Genomic DNA, 20659 nt, shown 5'->3' on the forward strand with positions numbered 1-20659 from the left:
TTGAACCATTTTCATTTACTTCCTCAATCGCATTGCACATTGCGAACTGTGCACTGACTAGCGGTTATGAAAAATGGTAATATACTATCTTGCACTGCACATAGCAAGTACGATTAATTAAATTTGATTTTTAACAGTCACATCACTATTCCTGGTAGCAACAAGTTGCGGAGCAGATGAGCGTTCAGTGCCCACAGGTAGGCCAATAAATTTAAGTACCACCAAAGTTCATGTTCGAATGTAAGGCACGGTGTTTGGCAGAGTGTATTTGTGAAAATAATATCAGTATCACTTCAGAAGTTTTGCACCAGTAAAAGATTTTGTGAATTTTCATGCACTTTTATCAGAAAGTCAGATGCGTTAATTTTTATGTTCATTTGCTGTTTAATTACAATAACAGTACCGGTGCAGTGATTTTTTGTAAGACTAACGATAAAGATTAGTAATATTTAGGGCCAACATTTTTAAATGAGTAATTTTGTTTTGCACTGAGATAGCGTATGTAAATTTCATTGAAAACGGATTGCCCTCTCACAGACCAATTGTTTGATGTACGGGCTAGTGTGTATCTTGCATCGTGTAGCGAGATTCTCAAATTTCCCTTTAAAAATAAATTTTCACATAGTTACGAACTTCACATTGACGAACACGAGGTTGAAAAAATAAGTTGCTTCCAAAAGTGATCGTCCGTTTTCCGTGACCAACGAAATGATGAGGAAAACTATCCAAACAATTCGTGGTAACCGTCTTTTCAGGATGTATCATTTGTTGGACAACTACTTGCATGTTTCTCGGATTGTAAGTAATTTGGTACTAATAGTTCTGTGCTCGTTGGGTTAACACTCATGTGATAGAATTATATTCAGGGGGAGTTAAGTAACTCATGAAGAGATATGATAAATCCTTAAATCTGACTGGGGATTATGTAGAGAAGTAATGCAAACATCTATAGTAAATCCCCACTAATTCCTTCCCTTCCCGACAAAAAAATAAATAAATAAAAAATTGAAACGTATGTGAATTCCTTGGGGACCAAACTGCTGAGGTCATCGGTCCCCAGACTTACACATTGCTTAAACTATCTTACACCACACACACCCATGCGGGAGGACCCGAACGTCCGCGGTAGGGGCCGCGCAATCCGTGACATGGCGCCTCAAACCGCACGGCCACTCCGCGCTGCTTCCCTTCCCCTCCTATTGACCTGTAGGCCGGAAAGGTTCCGGATGGTAAAACCATGAAAACATTGGTATAGGTTTAAATGTTGATGTGTCACTTAATAATCGTTCTCCTGTTTACACTCTTGAAATAGCTAACTAATTCGTATGAGCATGAAGATTTATTACGTAACTGTCTACAGATGTGCATTCTGAGCGGAGGTTTAATTCATACTCAATCTTTTTCCAAACATGTTTAAACATCCGATGACTCGTGACTTCATCTACTCCTAGGCTCCCCTTAAATCTAAGTGCCCTGCCCCGCTCAAGAAGTGCCTCAAACAAACAACAATGCAACACAAAACAAATGTTTGACCATATAAAAATATCCTTTGCATTAAAATGACTCTTTCATGTATTTTTTAAACATAATTAACACTATTATAATATTCGCTGTAGAAACGTTTTTTTTCCATTTATATACGGCGACGAGGGTTCTAACTAATAAAAAAATTAATTCTTTTTAATTTTACTATTCACGCTTAAATATTGTACGTGGTGGGAGATCAAATCAATCTTCAGGCCTCCAACGAAAATCAGCCAATTACTGAGACCAGTTAAAGGCGCTGTAGGTCTCAGAACACCTGGAGTCTACGGAATACCTTGTGAGTGTGGCCAGAAGTACATCGGACAAACAGTGCGCACTGTGGAACAACGCAGGAAAGAACAAGAGAGGTATTATCGCCTACGCTATCCAGAGAAATCTGCGTTAGCTGAGCATGCGTTAAAAAACGGTCACCACATAAAATTTGGCGATACCTCTGTCGTGGCTCGCACTAACGGCTTCTGGGACAGTTTAATAAATGAAGCTACTGAAATAAAAATTACCACAAACACCCTGTATAGAGACGGTGGCTTGCAGCTCAGCACTGCGTGGGATCCAGCGATCGCGCTCTTGAAGAGGGCACATCGAACGCTGACTCAAAACATGCACATATATGGCAATTTCATGGGCACCAGTGACGTCACAGCCGGCAGCTAGCGTATATAAGGGCACACCAACAGCCCACTGGCAGTCATAACACTTGACAATGGCCAAGGAGTGCTTGGCCGAAAGCTTGTGTAGTTTTAAGCAATTGACACGGTTGGAAACCCGAGAACATTTTATTCAATGTTATCACCGCGAGACTCTGCATTCATACAGCTTCAAATACCGGTTCTCTAAATTTTTTCAATAGTGTTCCCCGAAAAGAACGTCGCCTTCCCTCCAGGGATTTCGACTTGACTTCCCAAAGCACATCCACAGAACTTGCCTGTTGTTCGAGCCCACAGTAACACATCTAGCGGCCTGACTTTGATCCGGCCTGGTGGGGATCCCAAACACGCTAGCAGTTCTATAGAATAGGTCGCATTAGCACTGTACCATAATTTTCCCAGTAAACTGAAGTCGACCATTATCCTTTCCTACCACAATCCTCATATGTGCGTTCCATTTCATATCGCTTTGCAAGTTACGCCCAGGTATTTAAAAGATGTCACAGTGTCAAGATGGACACTGCTAACGCTGCATCCGAACATTACAGGTTTGTTCTTCCTACTCCTTCGTATTAACTTACATTTATCTACATTCAGAGCTAGCTGCCATTCATCACACCAAGTAGAAATTTTTTGTAAGTCATCTTGTTTCATTCTATAGTGTTTCGACCACGACAACTTACCTTACACACTGTATAATCAGCAAACAACTGTAAATTGCTCCCCACCCTGTCCGCCACATCACTTATGTGTATAGAAAATAATAACAGTCCTATCACACTACCCTGGGGCACTCCTGACGGTACCCTTGTCTCTGATGAACACTCTCTGTCGAGGATTTCATATTTGGGTTCTATTACTTAAGAACACAAACATTAACCAGCTACATGAATATTTTCTATCGTTTCATGCTCTTATAGTTGTTGGTGTGTAGCACTTAAGTTATGTTGTTTTTGCGACAACTACGTGCTGGGACATATAATCTGACTGTGGAGGTGAATAATGGACGCAACACACAAAAGGTTTTCTATAAAATTTATTTCTTTTTAGTTTACAAAAGTGAAAACACAAACAAATTCTGAAAGAATATTCTGTCCCAGTCATCCAGCTACCTTTTGTAATTCACTGCACAAAATACTGTAACAAATTGTCTTTGGCCCTGCTCATGCGCCCAAATCTAGTACGGAAGTATGCTTCACGCTTCAGACTTTAACAACAGCTTTCCCTAGGTTCTCTCCTTGCAGCATGCCAACAAAGGCTTTGGGAGTGTTCTGGAAGCCGTCGGTAACAGTCTCGTGGTACTTGATTTTCCCCTCCCTGATCCACTGCATCAGCTGTCCGATGCCCTCTCCCCAGCGGTCGTGCCATCGGATGTACATGAATCCCTCCATGCGGAGCTGCTTGAATATGGCTGCGTGCTGGATGATGGTAGCCTTCGGGAGATTAGACTCGTTGTATCCAGATATCGCGCCGCACACGGAGATGCGACCGTACTCTCGCATGCTGTTGATGATTGCGCTGCTCATCTCGCCGCCCACGTTGTCGAAGTACACGTCGACGCCGTCAGGTGCCGCCTGCTTCAGCGCCTCTGTGACGTCATTCGTCTTGTAGTTAAATGCGTGATGGAATCCCAACTCCTCTCTCAGCCACTTCACCTGCGGAAGAGAGGCCAGTTATATCGCTACAAGAGGACGTTTTCACATTGTGTAAATAAGTTACAGCTAATTACTATAATGACATCCACTCCTGATTCGGCTGGCTGGCTCTGAGCACTATGGGACTCAACTGCTGAGGTCATTAGTCCCCTAGAACTTAGAACTAGTTAAACCTAACTAACCTAAGGACATCACAAACATCCATGCCCGAGGCAGGATTCGAACCTGCGACCATAGCGGTCTTGCGGTTCCAGACTGCAGCTCCTTTAACCGCACGGCCACTTCGGCCGGCTCCTGATTCGGATTTTCACTCGTTTTCCCAAATCATTCCAGATGAACGACACAATTTTTGCTACAAATAGGTCATAATTAGCACTTCTCCTCTGCAGCTTTAATAGATATCTGATTATGGTGGCATATGTTTATCATACAATAATTTTTGCCTTGCCTTTCATTTTTACTGGAATGGTAAAACTGCGTTGTTTAGTGTCTTATTGTTTCAACTACATTCTTCCTTCATTAACTTCTGAATAGATTAGTTTTTGGAGGAGGTCCACCTTCACAAACACCCAGTTTTACCTTTTCTCCTGTTTACCACATATGTTTCGCTGAATATTGAGAATCATCAGTGGGCCTTTATTTTATTTCTATTAAACAGGAAAAATTGCTCTTTACTATGTACTTGTAAACATATAAATTTGGGTTTTGAAGACAGTATTTACTATTTATATGCAGTGGTTTTCCTGGGTTTTTATGTTTTTTTTATTGCACTTGTTTTCTTTCGCGGCATGTCTTTTGCCACCAGATAGATCTTAATGTGGAAAAGTTATTTACTTCGAAATTTTACGCCTGGGATGTTATGGTAGACCTAACATTAACAAATTCTATTTGGAAGATTTGTGTGCGTGCATGCATATATGTGTGTGTGTGTGTGTGTGTGTGTGTGTGTGTGTGTTTTTGTGTGTGTGAATGGGTGTGGGTTTTATCTATTTACTTACTTTTTTATCTAATTATTTATTTTATTTTCATTTATTTCTATGTATTTTCTTTAAAAAGATGTGTGTGTAAGGGAAAGGGGGGGGGGAGGGGGAGCTTATAGGTCGGTGTTGTCCGATAGTTCTTTGAGGGCGGGGAACACACTTTCATTATAGAGAGCTCTGTATACATCTATTATTTGTTTGTAAACGAACACAGACAGAAGAGCTTCAACCTCAAGATGACAACTTCTGGATTTGTTACTCGACGCTCTATTCAATAGCTAACAACAGATTCCGGTACATCCTTGTAACTAACCACTTTTGTTTATATTACCCCCAAAAATTTCGTATAGGTGGCGATGAGATCAGATCATTAATGTGGAAAAAATGTTGCGTCGCTGCATGCTTCCCCGTTCTGTATTACATTTCTATTTTGTATATTTTTGTCGATATTTTAATTTCAAAGAAAGACAGTAATAAACATAAGATCTCCCGTTTACAGTAGACGTTTGCAGTGCAAGAACACACAGACACAGCAGAAGTGCGAGTACTGTGACATAAGTCAAGCCTGCGATGAGTACGTACAATGAACTGTCTGTCGGGGTTTTGAAACAACCACAGAGTGTAATTTTTCTGAATTTACTTACGTAATTATCGTTAATGAAACATAACTAGTCATTTTTTTCTACTGTCCTTAGCGGGTCAGTGTTACACTGTGGCCTTGAAACAATGATAATGCGCCAAGACTCGACCAGATAGTACGTGGTTAGAATATTCGTGAAGAATGAGATTTCGAGCTTTAAAATTAGCTGTTGTGCTTGAGAGACTGAGTGCAAACGGTTTATGGTTCATCAGTACAGTACGGAGTGAAGACACGTGAGTACTGCTCATCAACATCTATCCTTGAGACGTCTCCAGAGAAGAGTGGAGGCTGTGAACGCACGCCCAGTTTCATTCTCTTTTTCTTATTTTTCATATGTATATTCACCGATAGTAATACAAATATGACACTTCATCTCTCAAGCTCTCTTTATACCGGCCAACCAAACAATATGCTTTTGTGCGAGTGACACATCATACAATTTTTTGAAGATAGCCAACATAATCTCGTTGAATGGAGGTGCGACATTAAACATCTGATCAAAAGCATCCAGATACCTATTAATGGACATTAATATGGGAGGTGTCCGCCCTTCGCCTTTATGACAGCTTGAAACCTCCTAGGGACACTTTTAGTGAGGTGTGTATTTGTGAAGAAACGCCATCCCATTCTTCCTCAAGAACCGAAACGAAAGAAGATTGATTGATTGATTTTAACAGGAGAGCTAAAACAGCTTAGGTCTAACCCGCCACTGCCCGCACCGAAACTAGGTTTATCGTGCGGTATCGCTCCCTGTCTATCTAGTAAAGCCAACCAGTGCCCTTAAATAGTGCAAAGAGTCCCTCTACCAGTTTTTTGTTAGACACAATTTCTTCAAGTCTAGTTGTCCCGAAGATTCTGTATCTTTTACTCTCCAATGCCATGCATTCAAAGATTAGGTGTGATGCAGTTTCCTCACCCTCATCACAGATCCTTCATTTAGGGTCCTCTTCCATTATACCCATTGTGTGTAGGTGTTTTTTGAAGTTCCCATGGCCGATCATCAGTCCAGTCATGAGTTTGATCTCTTTCCTGTTCAATCCCAGGATTACAGAGCTTCTTTTAAAACATGGCTTGGGCATCATTACCTTACCATGTTTTTGTTTATGAACCATGGTCCAATATCCTACATGCTGTTTCCTAAGCCAGTTCAGTAGTTCTAATTTGATCATAGCCTTGATGATTGTCAAGACAGGTTCCGGTCCAATAAATGGAGTTGTTGCCCCCTACCTACCCAATCTATCGGCTTGTTCATTGCCACAGGTCCCTGAGTGGCCAGGGACCCACACTAGGTTCACCCTATTGCTTCCCCCTAGCTCCACCAGAGCCCTGTGGCAATCTGCAACAATCTTAGATCTTGTTGCAGGAGCTGCCAATGATTTCAGGGCTGCCTGGCTGTCTGAATAGATGTAGAATTAAGTAGGGCGATGCTGAGGGAGTTAGATTAGGAAATGAGGCACTTAAAGTAGTGAAGGAGTTTTTCTATTTGGGGAGCAAATCAACTGATGATGGTCGAAGTAGAGATGATATAAAATGTAGACTGGCAATGGCAAGGAAAGCGTTTCTGAAGAAGAGAAATTTGTTAACATCGAGTATAGATTTAAATGTCAGGAAGTTGTTTCTGAAAGTATTTGTATCGAGTGTAGCCATGTATGAAAGTGAAACATGGACGATAAATAGTTTGGACAAGATGAGAATAGAAGCTTTCGAAATGTGGTGCTACAGAAGAATGTTGAAGATTAGGTGGGTAGATCACATAACTAATGAGGAGGTATTGAACAGAATTGGGGAGAAGAGAAGTTTGTGGCACAACTTGACTAGAAGACTGGATCAGTTGGTAGGACATGTTCTGAGGCATCGAGGGATCACCAATTTAGTATTGGAGGGTAGCGTGGAGGGTAAAAATCGTAGAGGGAGACCAAGAGATGAATACACTAAGCAGATTGAGATGGATGTAGGCTGCAGTAGGTACTGGGAGATGAAGAAGCTTGCACAGGATAGAGTAGCATGGAGAGCTGCATAAAACCAGTCTCAGGACTGAAGACCACAACAACAACAACATGGTTCATATACATGAGTATTTTCTTCTTAACAAATAACATAGACCACAACAACAACATGGCTAAGCAGGTCAATCTCTGCACCTTAGCAAGCTCTTTAGCAGCGACCCGCTGTTCTACCTTCTTTCACCCCACTATGGCCCCATATGAAAACCTAGGTCTAACCACTGTGGTGTATTTCCAGTGCATACCCCTGGGGCTTAGGCCCCAGTTTTTGCGAGAAGTCCTCCTAGTAACGAAAGAAGATAGTGAAGTTGGACAGTGGGATCTGGTGCGAAGTCGACGTCCTAACGGTGATTCACTAAGCTCAGATAGGGGCTCTGGGTAGGCTAGTCAATTTTAAGAACGTTATTGTACACAAACCATGGGCTCACGGACGCTGCTTTGTGGCAGAGTGTAGTGTCACGCTGATACAACATTCATCGTCTCCAAACTGTACCTCTACTGTACACAGTATGCAATATTGCAGAATGTGTTCATATCCTTCCGCATTTAGTGTTTTCTTAAACCCAGTAAGGGGACCACTCCATAACCATGACAAACACGCCAGTAGCATAAAATCACTTCCTCCGCATTTTACTGTTGGTAATAGCTGATCACAGGAATGTTCTCCAGGCATCCAGCAAACTGGAAACTTCCCACGGAATTGTCACAAGGTATAGTGTGATTCATTACTCCAAATCATCAGTTTCATCCACTATCCAGTGATGTTGTTTACAGCTCTCCAAGCGTCGCTTTGTACTGACTGCAGAAACGTGTGGCCTATAAGCAGCTGCTCGATCACTGTACCCCATGTTTGTTAACTCCCTGTGCACAACCAATGTGCTGGCCGTACTGCTGGTAGCACTTTGGAACTGACGAGTGAAATCTATCGCTGATTTCACGCGATTTTTATAACCACATTCCGCAATATTCGATGGTACCTGGCTCTCAGTGTGTGAGCCCTGCCTGGTCTCGGTTTACTGTGGCTGTTCCATCGCTTTTCGACTTCAAATTCGAAGTAACAGAGCTCTCCCGACTGATAAATCCTACTGTCGCTGCTTCTCTCCCCACTTCCTTTTATACTGGCACGTCTGCCTCTAGCGACATTTAGTCGTCAATTTCCCATTACATAGAGGTGTCCGAATACGTTTGACCAGGTAATGCACATGTCTCTATCTACACTTTGTACGAGGGTTGCCAGACATTAATGCACCCCATTTTTTTCTTCAATAATTCTTTATTGGACATAATGAGAATTACACGCACGAAAGAGTGGTGTTTTATCTACATACCCTATTTTTTCACGTAATCTCCATCCCGTTCTATGGTCTTCCTCCAGCGCAAAACGTCCTGTCGGTACCAGTCCTTGCCCTGGTGACGGAGCCAGTGCTTCGCTGTGTGAATCACCTCCTCATTGTCCTCAAAGTGTCTTCCACGAATGGCATCTTTTATTGGCCCAAGCAAGTGTTAAGCCCGAGGGGGTAGGTCAGGGCTGTAGGGTTGATGGAGTATCACTGTCCAACCCTGTTCTGCGATGCGTTCAGCAGTCCTCATACTTGTGTGGGGCCGAGCGTTATCGTGTTGCAGCAAAACATTTGCTGGATTGTTGTGGCGCCTAAGTCGCCGGAAGCGCGTCTTCAGTTTTGTTAATGTGTTGACATATGCTCCTGAATTAATGGTACCGCCTCTTGGTATCATATCAGTGAGAATCACACCTTAACAGCCCCAGAACACGATGATCATGATCTTACTGGCGGAAGCAGGTGCTTCGAATTTTTTCTTCTGCGGGGAAAGAAAACGGCGCAATTCCATCGACTGTCGTTTTGTTTTGGGCTCAAGATGGTGAACAAAGGTTTCATCACCTGTCACAATCTGGGACAAGAAGGCCTCCCCCTCAGCTTCAAAACGTTGCAGCAAATCAAGACAAAATGTTTTTTTCCGTACGATTTGTGATCCACCGTTAGACACCGCATGACCCATCTTGCACACGCTTTTGAATATCCAAAAATGCGGATAATTGCATCCACACTTCCTTTGCTGATTGACAGATGCAGCGCCAACTGTCGAGTCGTAATGCGTCTGTCCTCGTGAAGCCGGCCGGTGTGGCCGAGCGGTTCTAGGCGCTTCAGTCTGGAACCACGCGACTGCTACGGTCGCAGGTTCGAATCCTGCCTCGGGCATGGATGTGTGTGGTGTCCTCAGGTTAGTTAGGTTTAAGTAGTTCTAGGTTCTAGGGGACTGATGACCTCAGATGTTGAGTCCCATAGTGGTCAGAGCCATTTGAACCATTTGTCCATTTGTCCTCGTGAATGACTACATCAGCTCGCTGCAACATGTCAGGTGTGACAGCCGTGGATGGTCTCCCCGACCGCTGCAAATCGTCGAGCTCCACCGAACCACCTTCTGATGACCTCACCCTCCGTGCCCAGCTACTAACTGCACTCCTGTCGACAGCAGATGCTGCATAGACTTTGCACAAGTGTTTGTGAGTATTCCCCACTGTTTCTCCTCTACAGTGAGAAATTCAATGGCGGCACGTTGCTTGTAACGTGTGTCACCCTCAGACGCCACTTTGAAACTGTCCTGCTGCTACGCTATCTGTCGGAAGTGACAGATACTTGGCGCGCTCACTCAGGAGACTTCAAATAATACATACGTAAAGTTTCCCATTCGTAGCATTGTTTTCAGCTGAGATAAAAATGGGATGCATTACTTTCTGGGCAGCCTTCCTATGTCTGAAGAATGTAAGGATTTTGAGGAAAACTCAGCAGTACATACGAACAAGTGTCACTGATCTGATGAGATTATGCTGCACTGACCTCACCTGCGTCTGTTGTGTACATAGTTCCACGTAGTCAGCGCATACACAACTTTCCCACTAGAGCGCGCCCCGCTAAGCACAACAGCGCAGGCGCAGTGCTCGTCCATCTCCGCACTACGAGATGGCGCTGCCATAGAGACGGACCAAATTCTGCTTCCGCAGATCTGTGTATTAATATGTAACGCAGCCAATGAGATTGCTGCTAAAGTAGAACTTTTTCTACTCGCGGATCACACTCCCGCAGTGATACATGAATGCACGTGGTATTATAACGAGTGTACAGACTCCGATTAGTCAGTCTACATTTGTCTGCACCAATATGTACCAGTCTGCACTAGTCTGTACCAGTCTACATTTATCTGTACCAGTCTGTAGTCAAGTTTCAGTCTGCGCCTAATAAGATTACCATATTACTGTACATAGCCATGAAGATAAATGTATACACACTTTTGTCAAGTATCAGAGATATATGTGAGAATAAGACTAACGTACCAATACCAAAGGAACTTCAGATTGTCAATTGTAAATAGCATCCAGAACCAAGTTAAGTAATTTTTATGTTTGTTATTATTTTAATAAATGTGTGTGAAAATTAATCAAGTTCTGTTTTAGGTTGGTCACCGTCAATCTGCTACTCTAAGCGTGCAAGTGGCATTTCTATCGTCTGACCTAACGGCAGAAGATAAACACGCCACGATAAGACCACGAGACATATTGCTGACACTCGCCTACTTCGTTACAGCGACAGGTCAAATGATCTGATGGTGTGTGTACTGAAGGTCTTACAGAAAGCACACCACAGCGTCATATGTGCAGGAATCCCAAATGGAAGCGGTGTCTTACCTTAGCGTCTGATCCCGCGAAGCCAATTACTTTGCACCCCTTGAGGCGCGCTATCTGCCCGACTATGGACCCCACAGCACCTGCTGCCCCACTGACTACGGCGACCTCTCCCTCCTTAGGCTTGCAGATCTCCAGCAGTCCAAAGTAGGCCGTGATTCCGGGCATGCCCAGCACCCCCAGAGAGAGGGAGAGGGGCAGCTCCCCCAGGTCTGGCACCAGCATGACCGGAGACATGAAGTAGGGCGCATCCGGCCCCACGTCGGCCACGGTGCGGTCGCGCCACCCCCAGTAGCCGACCACGTACCGCCCCACGGGGAAGCCCGCCGCACGGCTCTCCACGATGCGGGCCACCTGTGGGCAGAGGTTAGCACACTTCTCTTTAGAGACAGCGTAAACTGTGACTTCCTGAAAACAGTGATTTCTGTTAATTGCAATAACTGGTGTTTTTAGTAGTGTTTTGTCACAGTTTTGCGAATTCACAACCTGTATCCCTCCACAATGGATGTGAAACGTGGACGATAAATAGTTTAGACAAGAAGAGAATAGAAGATTTCGAAATGTGGTGCTACACAAGAATGCTGAAGATTAGATGGGTAGATCACATAACTAATGAGGAGGTATTGAATAGAATTGGGGAGAAGAGGAGTTTGTGGCACAACTTGACTAGAAGGCGGGATCGGTTGGTAGGACATGTTCTGAGGCATCAAGGGATCACCAATTTAGTATTGGAGGGTAGCGTGGAGGGTAAATATCGTAGAGTGACACCAAGAGATGAATACACTAAGCAGATTCAGGAGGATGTAGGTTGCAGTAGGTACTGGGAGACGAAGAAGCTTGCACACGATAGAGTAGCATGGTGAGCTGCATCAAACCAGTCTCAGGACTGAAGACCAAAACACATCCCTCCACAATCCACCAACATTAAAATATTCCTGTTGCTATCGTCTGACCTATTACATTGTGATTAGTAACTTGTAAGGACTAACAGTCACTGACAAGTGCGTTGCTAACTGTTATACCTAGCCAGGTGGATTGTAACAACGTGACGGAAGCCATATGTTCTCGCTTGTAAAGGCGATTACTTGTTTAGACCTAACGTTAGCGTTTTCGATAACCGACGAGACAAAATGTTAGGTGATATGATATTGTTAATGCTCGTATTTAGAACCATTCATCCTCAGTTGTTGCTGACAGGCTAGAGTGTGATATTAGAACTCCACAAAATCTTGGTTGTAATGACAGACTGAGACAGACTGATCTCTAGCGTAGCCTGATGTTTGGATTAGGTTGGAAGGCGATAGTTTGCTTGTGAATTGGCGGAGCTAACGAATGAAAATTGCAAATAAAAGTTGTGGTAAAAGATTGACCTACAGTGTAGCCTGATGTTTACGTTCACCCAATTTGCTACGTTTATCGCACTTTTCATCAAAAAATCTAAAACTGCAAGGTAAAGTCAGAAAACGTTTCTCAGATAATGGACTGGACTACTACATAACTTTTACTACACGATAAACAAAAGTTACTTGAGAACTGGACACGACTGTGCACAGAGAAAATTTTGCCCCAACGAATCAGTCTATAGCAAGTATGGATTAAATGTATTCTTCCTCAGGCTTTCAATTTTTTAGTATTGAAACAAGTGTGAATATATTAATGGTGGATGTTGAGAATAACACAATTTGCCATACACTACAGTTCGAGTTTGTGTTTAGAATACGTGGACCACTTCTTCGACCATAGACAGTTTATACATCGATAGCCTGAGACACAAGACTCTCAGAACGAAGTACGAACGTCGGTCAACAGATGGCGTATGACGTTGAAAGTTATAATGCCTCTTTTAGTAGAATAACCTTGCTTTTAGTTGTTACTTGTGACTTATATAATAACCTGCGAGTTTCATGATAGTGTGGATGCTATAAAACAGGTGGCATGCAGTCTGAATGTAACTGAAATCACAGCCAAATACTGATAATTTGTTACTGTCTTAGGCATGACTTATTGATCATTTTATATGTTCCGGACATTGTATCAGCTTTACTAGCGATCTTGGCGTTTGAAAGTTTCTTCAGAGTTTTCAATAACTTGTTGATTTCTTGCCACCCAAGTTCTCTACAAAGCGCTCGAGAAAGATCTACTGCAGACTGCATAACAGAAAGGAATTACAGCGTGAGAATTATTGAACTATATGAAAAAAACGTAAATTAGTTACAAACTACAGCGTGCACACACCTTATTCAACATTTAAACGTTACTACATATATTCGGATATAGGTTATGACATGTTCGATAAGACTGCCTTCATTGGCGTTGATGTGGCACAGACGAATAGCGAAATTCTGCATGACCTGCTGAAGTGTCGGAACATTGATCTTGTCGATGGCCTCTGGAATAGCTGTTTTCAGCTCAGCAATAGTTTTGGGGTTATTGCTATACACCTTGTCTTTAATATATCCCCACAAAAAGGAATCGCATGTATTCAGATCCGGAGAATATGGCGGCCAATCGAGGCTCATGCCAGTGGCCCCTAGACACCCCAAAGCCAGAATGCGGTCCCCAAACTGCTCCTCGAGGACGTCAAACACTCTCCTTCTTCGATGGGATCGAGCTCTGTCTTGCATGACCCACATCTTGTCTAAATCAGGGTCACTTTGGGTAATGGGGACGAAATCATCTCCAAAGCCTTCACGTACTGTTCGGTAGCCACCTTGCCATCAAGGAATATCGCACCGATTATTCCATGGCTGGACACTGCACGCCACACAGTCACCTGTTGAGGGTGAAGAGACTTCTCGATCGCGCATTGTGGATTCTCAGTTCCCCAAATGCGCCAATTTTCCTTATTGACGAACCCATCCAAATGAAAGTGGGCTTCTTCGCTAAACCAAACCATGCATCTGAGTACTAATTCCCACGGTGCCCTGCGGCCAACCGTACAGTTTGAACGTGCTAACGCAAACCGTTCAGAAGTAATGACGATTTCATTTCATACAGTTCAATAGTTATCACACAGTACTTTCCATCGATTTACATTCGTAATATTAACGTCACACTGTGGTGTATGGTAAAATATAGTCTGCCAACACGGTAATATTTAATGATATGCTGTTTCGTGGTCTTCATTCCAAAGACTGATTTGATGCGTCTGTATCTGCTAGACCTTCTGATTAAGTCTCATCATCTCTGCATACCTAATGCAAGCTTTGTCCGTATGAAACTCCATAGCCGAACACTGGCCGCCCTCTACAATTTGTAGCAACACACTTCTCCGAATTACCAAACTGACTATTGCTTGATGCCTCATGATCCAATCTTACAGTTAAGTTGTGCTCATGCACTTTTTTCTGCTCAACACGATTCAGTTTCTCTTCATGAGTTATCCAGTCTACTCATCTAATGTTAAGCATTCTCCGTAACATCGGATATAAAAGCTTCTATTCCGTTCATGTCTACTCTGTTTATTCTACACGAATCGATTACAGATAAGGCTACTACAATCCAGCAAATACTATCGTCTAAGACATTCAGACTTTTAAATTTGTACTCGATATCACCCTTTTTCTTGCGTTGCTTGAGGCTTACCCGACGGATTACTAGTTAAGGTTGTCGGAAGAGAGGTCGATTGTCGTGGTGAAATACCCATAATGTATCATTGACGCAGCTGATTGACATCTGCAGGTGCGTCGAACTCACTGCTGAGTTATGACAGTCATAACATTCATTACTCAGCAATGTATTAGTCGCACCTGAAGGTGTCATTCGGTTGCGTTTGATGAAATATTGTCGAAATTCACAACGACATTCGACCTCACACCCGACAACTGTTTCCACTCCCTATTTCTTATTTTTAGAAAAGATTTCATTGCTACTGCTAGTATGCATTTTATACTCTCGTTACTTCTGCCATCGTAAGTTATTTTGCTGTCCAAATAGTAAAAGTCATCTATTACTTCTAGTATCTTGTTTCATAATCTAATTCCCTCATCATCGCCTGATTTAATTCCACCACACTTCGTTACCTTTGCTTTGCTATTGTTAATATTCATCTTACAACTTATTTTGAAGACACTACCCATTTGTTCAAATAACCTTCCAAGTTTTTGCACTGTTTGGTAGAACTGCAATGCTGTCAGAGAACTGAAGCGTTTTTTATTTGTTCTGCTTCAACTTTAATTTCCTTTCCAAATTTCTCCTGAGTTTCCTTCATTGCTTGTTCAGTGTACTGACTGAATAATATGATGGAGAGGCAGTTACTGATTTCCTTTTCGTATTCTTCTTGGCAGCTGCAGTCTGGTTACTGTGCAATCTAAATACATTTCCCTCCCCGTATTTTATTTTAGATAATTTTTTAATTCCAAAGAGTGTATTCCAGTCAAAATTGTCATTTTTTTTTTCTAAATATGCAAATGCTATAAATATTGTTTTGCCATTTTTGAATCTATCTGCCAAGATAAATTTTCTCGTATGATCCTACATTTCTCCAGAACCCAAAAATATCCCCCCCCTCCCCCCCAGGCCATTGATACCTGTCGTTCTATTCGTCTTCAGGTGAATTAGTGATCTAACAATGCTTTTTATACGTAGATACCACATCAGTTAATACTCTTCTGCGTTTGTACAAGCGGGTGAAAGCTGTAGTGTAAGTTAGAAGAAACTAAACCTTGAGCCGAAGGGCTGCTATACTCTTATCAACTGCTATGTATTCAAAAGAGTGATATGATTCTGTTGACAACACGCCTTCTAGGAAAATGCAAGATGTCGGTTCAGAGAAATAAAATATGTCTTGTTACATAAAGCTTATGAAATATGTCGATGGACAAGGAGTGATTGGACTAGTGTCAGTTAGTCACAGCGAATGGTATTACATAAAGTAACTGTTGACTAAAGATCGTATAACACACTTGCCAGTTGTCAACGATATCAAGAATAACGTAAATACAAGTCAGGCTATTCCTATTTTTCTAAACACACGGAATTTGGATATTTCTGATAGACGATAAACATCTGCAAATGTCGAATTAATGTGCGTGATAAGTAGCAGTTCACAACAAGATGACTTTTACAGTAAAACAGTAATGGCAACTTTCTTATACAGTGAGACTGATGGTTTACTTAACGACATATGAATTGATCGTGTACTGTTGTAGGGAAGAGAGTCATGGATCCTTAAAAACGAGATAAAAGCAAACCACAAGCAGCAGAAATGAGATTTTTTTAGGGAAGTGAGAGTTGTTCCCAGTGAAGACCACATAAGAAATGAAGTTGTTAGGAACGAACTAAATATTTATAACACTAATGAAAAGACTGAACAAAATAAAACTGTATGCTAACATCACCAACAAAGAATGAGTGGCCACGCTGTACCAGCCAAGAGAAAGAAGGGACGTACGAAGGCCCAGAAAGAGGTGGCAGTAAAAGGTGAAGCCGGATGAGGCACAAACGACTCAGCCTTGAAGGACAGAAGAAGGAGAAGATAAAATTGATCGTAACTAAAGGACCACGGCAAAAATCGCATTCAGTTAACGATAGATTTATGTCTATCATTTTATGATCAAGTAAATAAAAAAAGGCGTACACCAACAAACTAATTATTCATAATGTTATCATTTGAGATTAATACCAACTCACAAAGCAGTTTCAGTATCTATCTGATTACTTCAGCTTTGTTACATATTAGAAATAAGCATGTGATAATATTATTCTCATTCAACATCGTCTGTAAGCAACTTAAATCTGCCGCGTGGTCAGGGGCGTCTTGCCACGGTTCGCGCCGCTGCCCCCGTCGGAGGTTCGAGTCCTTCCTCGGGCATGGGTGTTTGTGTTTGTCCTTAGCGTAGGTTAGTTTAAGTTAGATTAAGTAGTTTGTAAGCCTAGGGACCGATGGCCTCAGAAATTTGGTCGCATAGGAACTTACCACAAATTTCCAAACTTAAATCAAGTAATAAAAAAAAAAAGATAAAAGTGAAATAAGAGTGTCTGTCAAAACGCCTGAAAAGGCTTTTATCTTTCAAAAAATTGAACTCGTTCATGTACGACATTTTTTGCAAAGTTTTATCATCTGTCATTACCCAAAAGTAAATTGATTCATTGACTTCAGCAGAGCAAATTGTTTTTATTTTATTTTTGCATCAGTGGTGAACAGAAACAGGGGGTGCCAATGGAAAGTCAGTGATGTTATTTGTGAGGGTGTGTGTGTGGACTTGTGTTCTTCAATATGGCGTACCTGTAATAATTTTGTCATTCGCAATGGTGTTCTTCTGTCAGGACAGTAATTAGTGCGAGTTAATTAGAATTGGTTAGCAACGTAGGCATATGAAAGAAACTTCACCTGCGAGCCGATCATGGTGTTGCCGACGTGGTGCATGTTCTTGTACGCCCTCTGGTAGGGATCGACGCTGATGTAGACTGCCTCGGCGAGTATCTGGCCATCGCGGAGGGCCGGCAGGTCCTCCTCCTCGATGCGGAAATCTTGGAGCCGCGGCTCTCCCTGGAACACGCGGGCGATCACGATCTGGCGCGCCTTCACCATGGCTGCCGGTGTCCTACTGCAAGCGCGGTCGCTGCACGCCGCTTATATAACGCGGCCGCGCCGCGAGACCGTGGCGCGTTGTCATCGCTATCTGTATTGGGTCCCAGATGGAAGGTCGTCAGACTCACGGTGCTGAATCACTGTGGGTCTGAGAGGCGATGAGATGCAAATTCCACCACTGTCTTGCAATTTCACATCCGTTTGTTGTGTAAATTAATAGCTAGTTCTCTCTACAAATGTACGAGGTGCATTCAAGTTCTAAGGCCTCCGATTTGTTTTCTAATTAACTATTCACCGGAAATCGATGAAACTGGCGTTACTTCTCGACGTAATCGCCCTACAGACGTACATATTTTTCACAACGCTGACGCCATGATTTCATGGCAGCGGCGAAGGCTTCTTTAGGAGCCTGTTTTGACCACTGGAAAATCGCTGAGGCAATGGCAGCACGGCTGGTGAATGTGCGGCCACGGAGAGTGTCTTTCATTGTTGGAAAAAGCCAAAAGTCACTAGGAGCCAGGTCAGGTGAGTAGGGAGCATGAGACATCACTTCAAAGTTGTTATCACGAAGAAACTGTTGCGTAACGTTAGCTCGATGTGCGGGTGCGTTGTCTCGGTGAAACAGCACACGCGCAGCCCTTCCCGGACGTTTTTGTTGCAGTGCAGGAAGGAATTTGTTCTTCAAAACATTTTCGTAGGATGCACCTATTACCGTAGTGCCCTTTGGAACGCAATGGGTAAGGATTATGCCCTCGCTGTCCCAGAACATGGACACCATCATTTTTTCAGCACTGGCGGTTACCCGAAATTTTTTTGGTGGCGGTGAATCTGTGTGCTTCCATTGAGCTGACTGGCGCTTTGTTTCTGGATTGAAAAATGGCATCCACGTCTCATCCATTGTCACTACCGACGAAAAGAAAGTCTCATTCGTGCTTGTCGTTGCGCGTCAACATTGCTTGGCAACATGCCACACGGGCAGCCGTGTGGTCGTCCGTCAGCATTCGTGGCACCCACCTGGATGACACTTTTCGCATTTTCAGGTCGTCATGCAGTATTGTGTGTACAGAACCCACAGAAATGCCAACTCTGGAGGCGATCTGATCAACAGTCATTCGGCGATCCCCCAAAACAATTCTGTCCACTTTCGCGATCATGTCATCAGACCGGCTTGTGCAAGCCCGAGGTTGTTTCAGTTTGTTGTCACACGATGTTCTGCCTTCATTAAACTGTCGCACTCACGAACGCACTTTCGACACATCCATAACTCCATCACCACATGTCTCCTTCATCTGTCGATGAATTTCAATTGGTTTCACACCACGCAAATTCAGAAAACGAATGATTGCACGCTGTTCAAGTAAGGAAAACGCCGCCATTTTAAGTATTTAAAACAATTCTCATTCTCGCCACTGGCGGTAAAATTCCATCTGCCATACGGTGCTGCCATCTCTGGGACATATTGACAATGAACGCGGCCTCATTTTAAAACAATGCGCATGTTTCTATCTCTTTCCAGTCCGGAGAAAAAAAATCGGAGGCCTTAGAACTTGAATGCACCTCGTACTCTCGCCAAATTCAACATTTAAACCTATACCAATGTTTTCATGGTTTTACCATCCGGAACCTTTCCGGCCTACAGGTGAATAGGAGGGGAAGGGAAGCAGCGCGGAGTGGCCGCGCGGTTTGATGCGCCACGTCACGGATTGCGCGGCCCCTACCGCGGAGGTTCGGGTCCTCCCGCATGGGTGTGTGTGGTGTAAGATAGTTTAAGCAATGTGTATGTCTAGGGATCGATGACCTCAGCAGTTTGGTCCCTTAGGAATTCACATACGTTTCAATTTTTTATTTATTTATTTTTTTGTCGGGAAGGGAAGGAATTAGTGGGGATTTACTATAGATGTTTGCATTACTTCTCTACATAATTACCAGTCAGATTTAAGGATTTATCATATCTCTTCATGAGTTACTTAACTCCCCCTGAATATAATTCTGTCACATGACTGTTAACCCAACGAGCACAGAACTATTACTACCAAATTACTTACAATCCGAGAAGCATGCAAGTAGTTGTCCAACAAATGATACATCCTGAAAAGACGGTTACCACGAATTGTTTGGATAGTTTTCCTCATCATTTCGTTGGTCACGGAAAACGGACGATCACTTTTGGAAGCAACTTATTTTTTCAACCTCGTGTTCGTCAATGTGAAGTTCGTAACTATGTGAAAATTTATTTTTAAAGGGAAATTTGAGGATCTCGCTACACGATGCAAGATACACACTAGCCCGTACATCAAACAATTGGTCTGTGAGAGGGCAATCCGTTTTCAATGAAATTTACATACGCCATCTCAGTGCAAAACAAAATTACTCATTTAAAAATGTTGGCCCTGAATATTACTAATCTTTATCGTTAGTCTTACAAAAAATCACTGTACCGGTACTGTTATTGTAATTAAACAGCAAATTAACATAAAAATTAACGCATCTGACTTTCTGATAAAACTGCATGAAAATTCACAAGATCTTTTACTGGTGCAAAACTTCTGAAGTGATACTGATATTATTTTCACAAATACACTCTGCCAAACACCGTGCCTTACATTGGAACATGAACTTTGGTGGTACTTAAATTTATTGGCCTACCTGTGGGCACTGAACACCATCTGCTCCGCAACTTGTTGCTACTAGGAATAATGGTGTGACTGTTAAAAATCAAATTTCATTAATCGTACTTGCTATGTGCAGTGCAAGATAGTATATTACCATGTTTCATAACCGCTTGTCAGTACACAGTTCGCGATGTGCAATGCGATTGTGCAAGTAAATGAAAATGGTTCAAATGGCTCTGAGCACTATGGGACTTAACATCTGTGGTCATCAGTCCCCTAGAACTTAGAACTACTTAAACCTAACTAACCTAAGGACATCACACACATCCACGCCCGAGGCAGGATTCG

General features: G+C 42.7%; 1 protein-coding gene across 1 annotated transcript; it reads right to left on the reverse strand.

Moving 5' to 3' along the window:
* Positions 1-3264: 3264 nt before the first annotated feature.
* On the reverse strand, positions 3265-17699 carry LOC124622248 (prostaglandin reductase 1-like). The gene is made up of 3 exons (XM_047147904.1): positions 17499-17699; positions 11171-11521; positions 3265-3847 (listed from the first exon to the last, which is right to left on the reverse strand). Exons 1-3 carry the CDS (start codon positions 17697-17699, stop codon positions 3395-3397), a joined length of 1005 nt encoding a protein of 334 aa, XP_047003860.1. The 3' UTR covers positions 3265-3394.
* Positions 17700-20659: the final 2960 nt, after the last annotated feature.

Source organism: Schistocerca americana, chromosome 7 (genome assembly GCF_021461395.2).
Source record: "Schistocerca americana isolate TAMUIC-IGC-003095 chromosome 7, iqSchAmer2.1, whole genome shotgun sequence".
Classification (NCBI taxonomy): Eukaryota; Metazoa; Arthropoda; class Insecta; order Orthoptera; family Acrididae; genus Schistocerca; species Schistocerca americana.

Excerpts from the sequence above, each read along its gene's own strand:
- LOC124622248 (XM_047147904.1), bottom strand. The coding sequence starts at position 17,699 with ATGGTGAAGGCGCGCCAGATCGTGATCGCCCGCGTGTTCCAGGGAGAG. Across the intron at positions 11,522-17,498 it reads ACACCATGATCGGCTCGCAG|GTGGCCCGCATCGTGGAGAG; the intron begins GTGAAGTTTCTT and ends CTCTGCCCACAG. Across the intron at positions 3,848-11,170 it reads TCGCGGGATCAGACGCTAAG|GTGAAGTGGCTGAGAGAGGA; the intron begins GTAAGACACCGC and ends TCTCTTCCGCAG.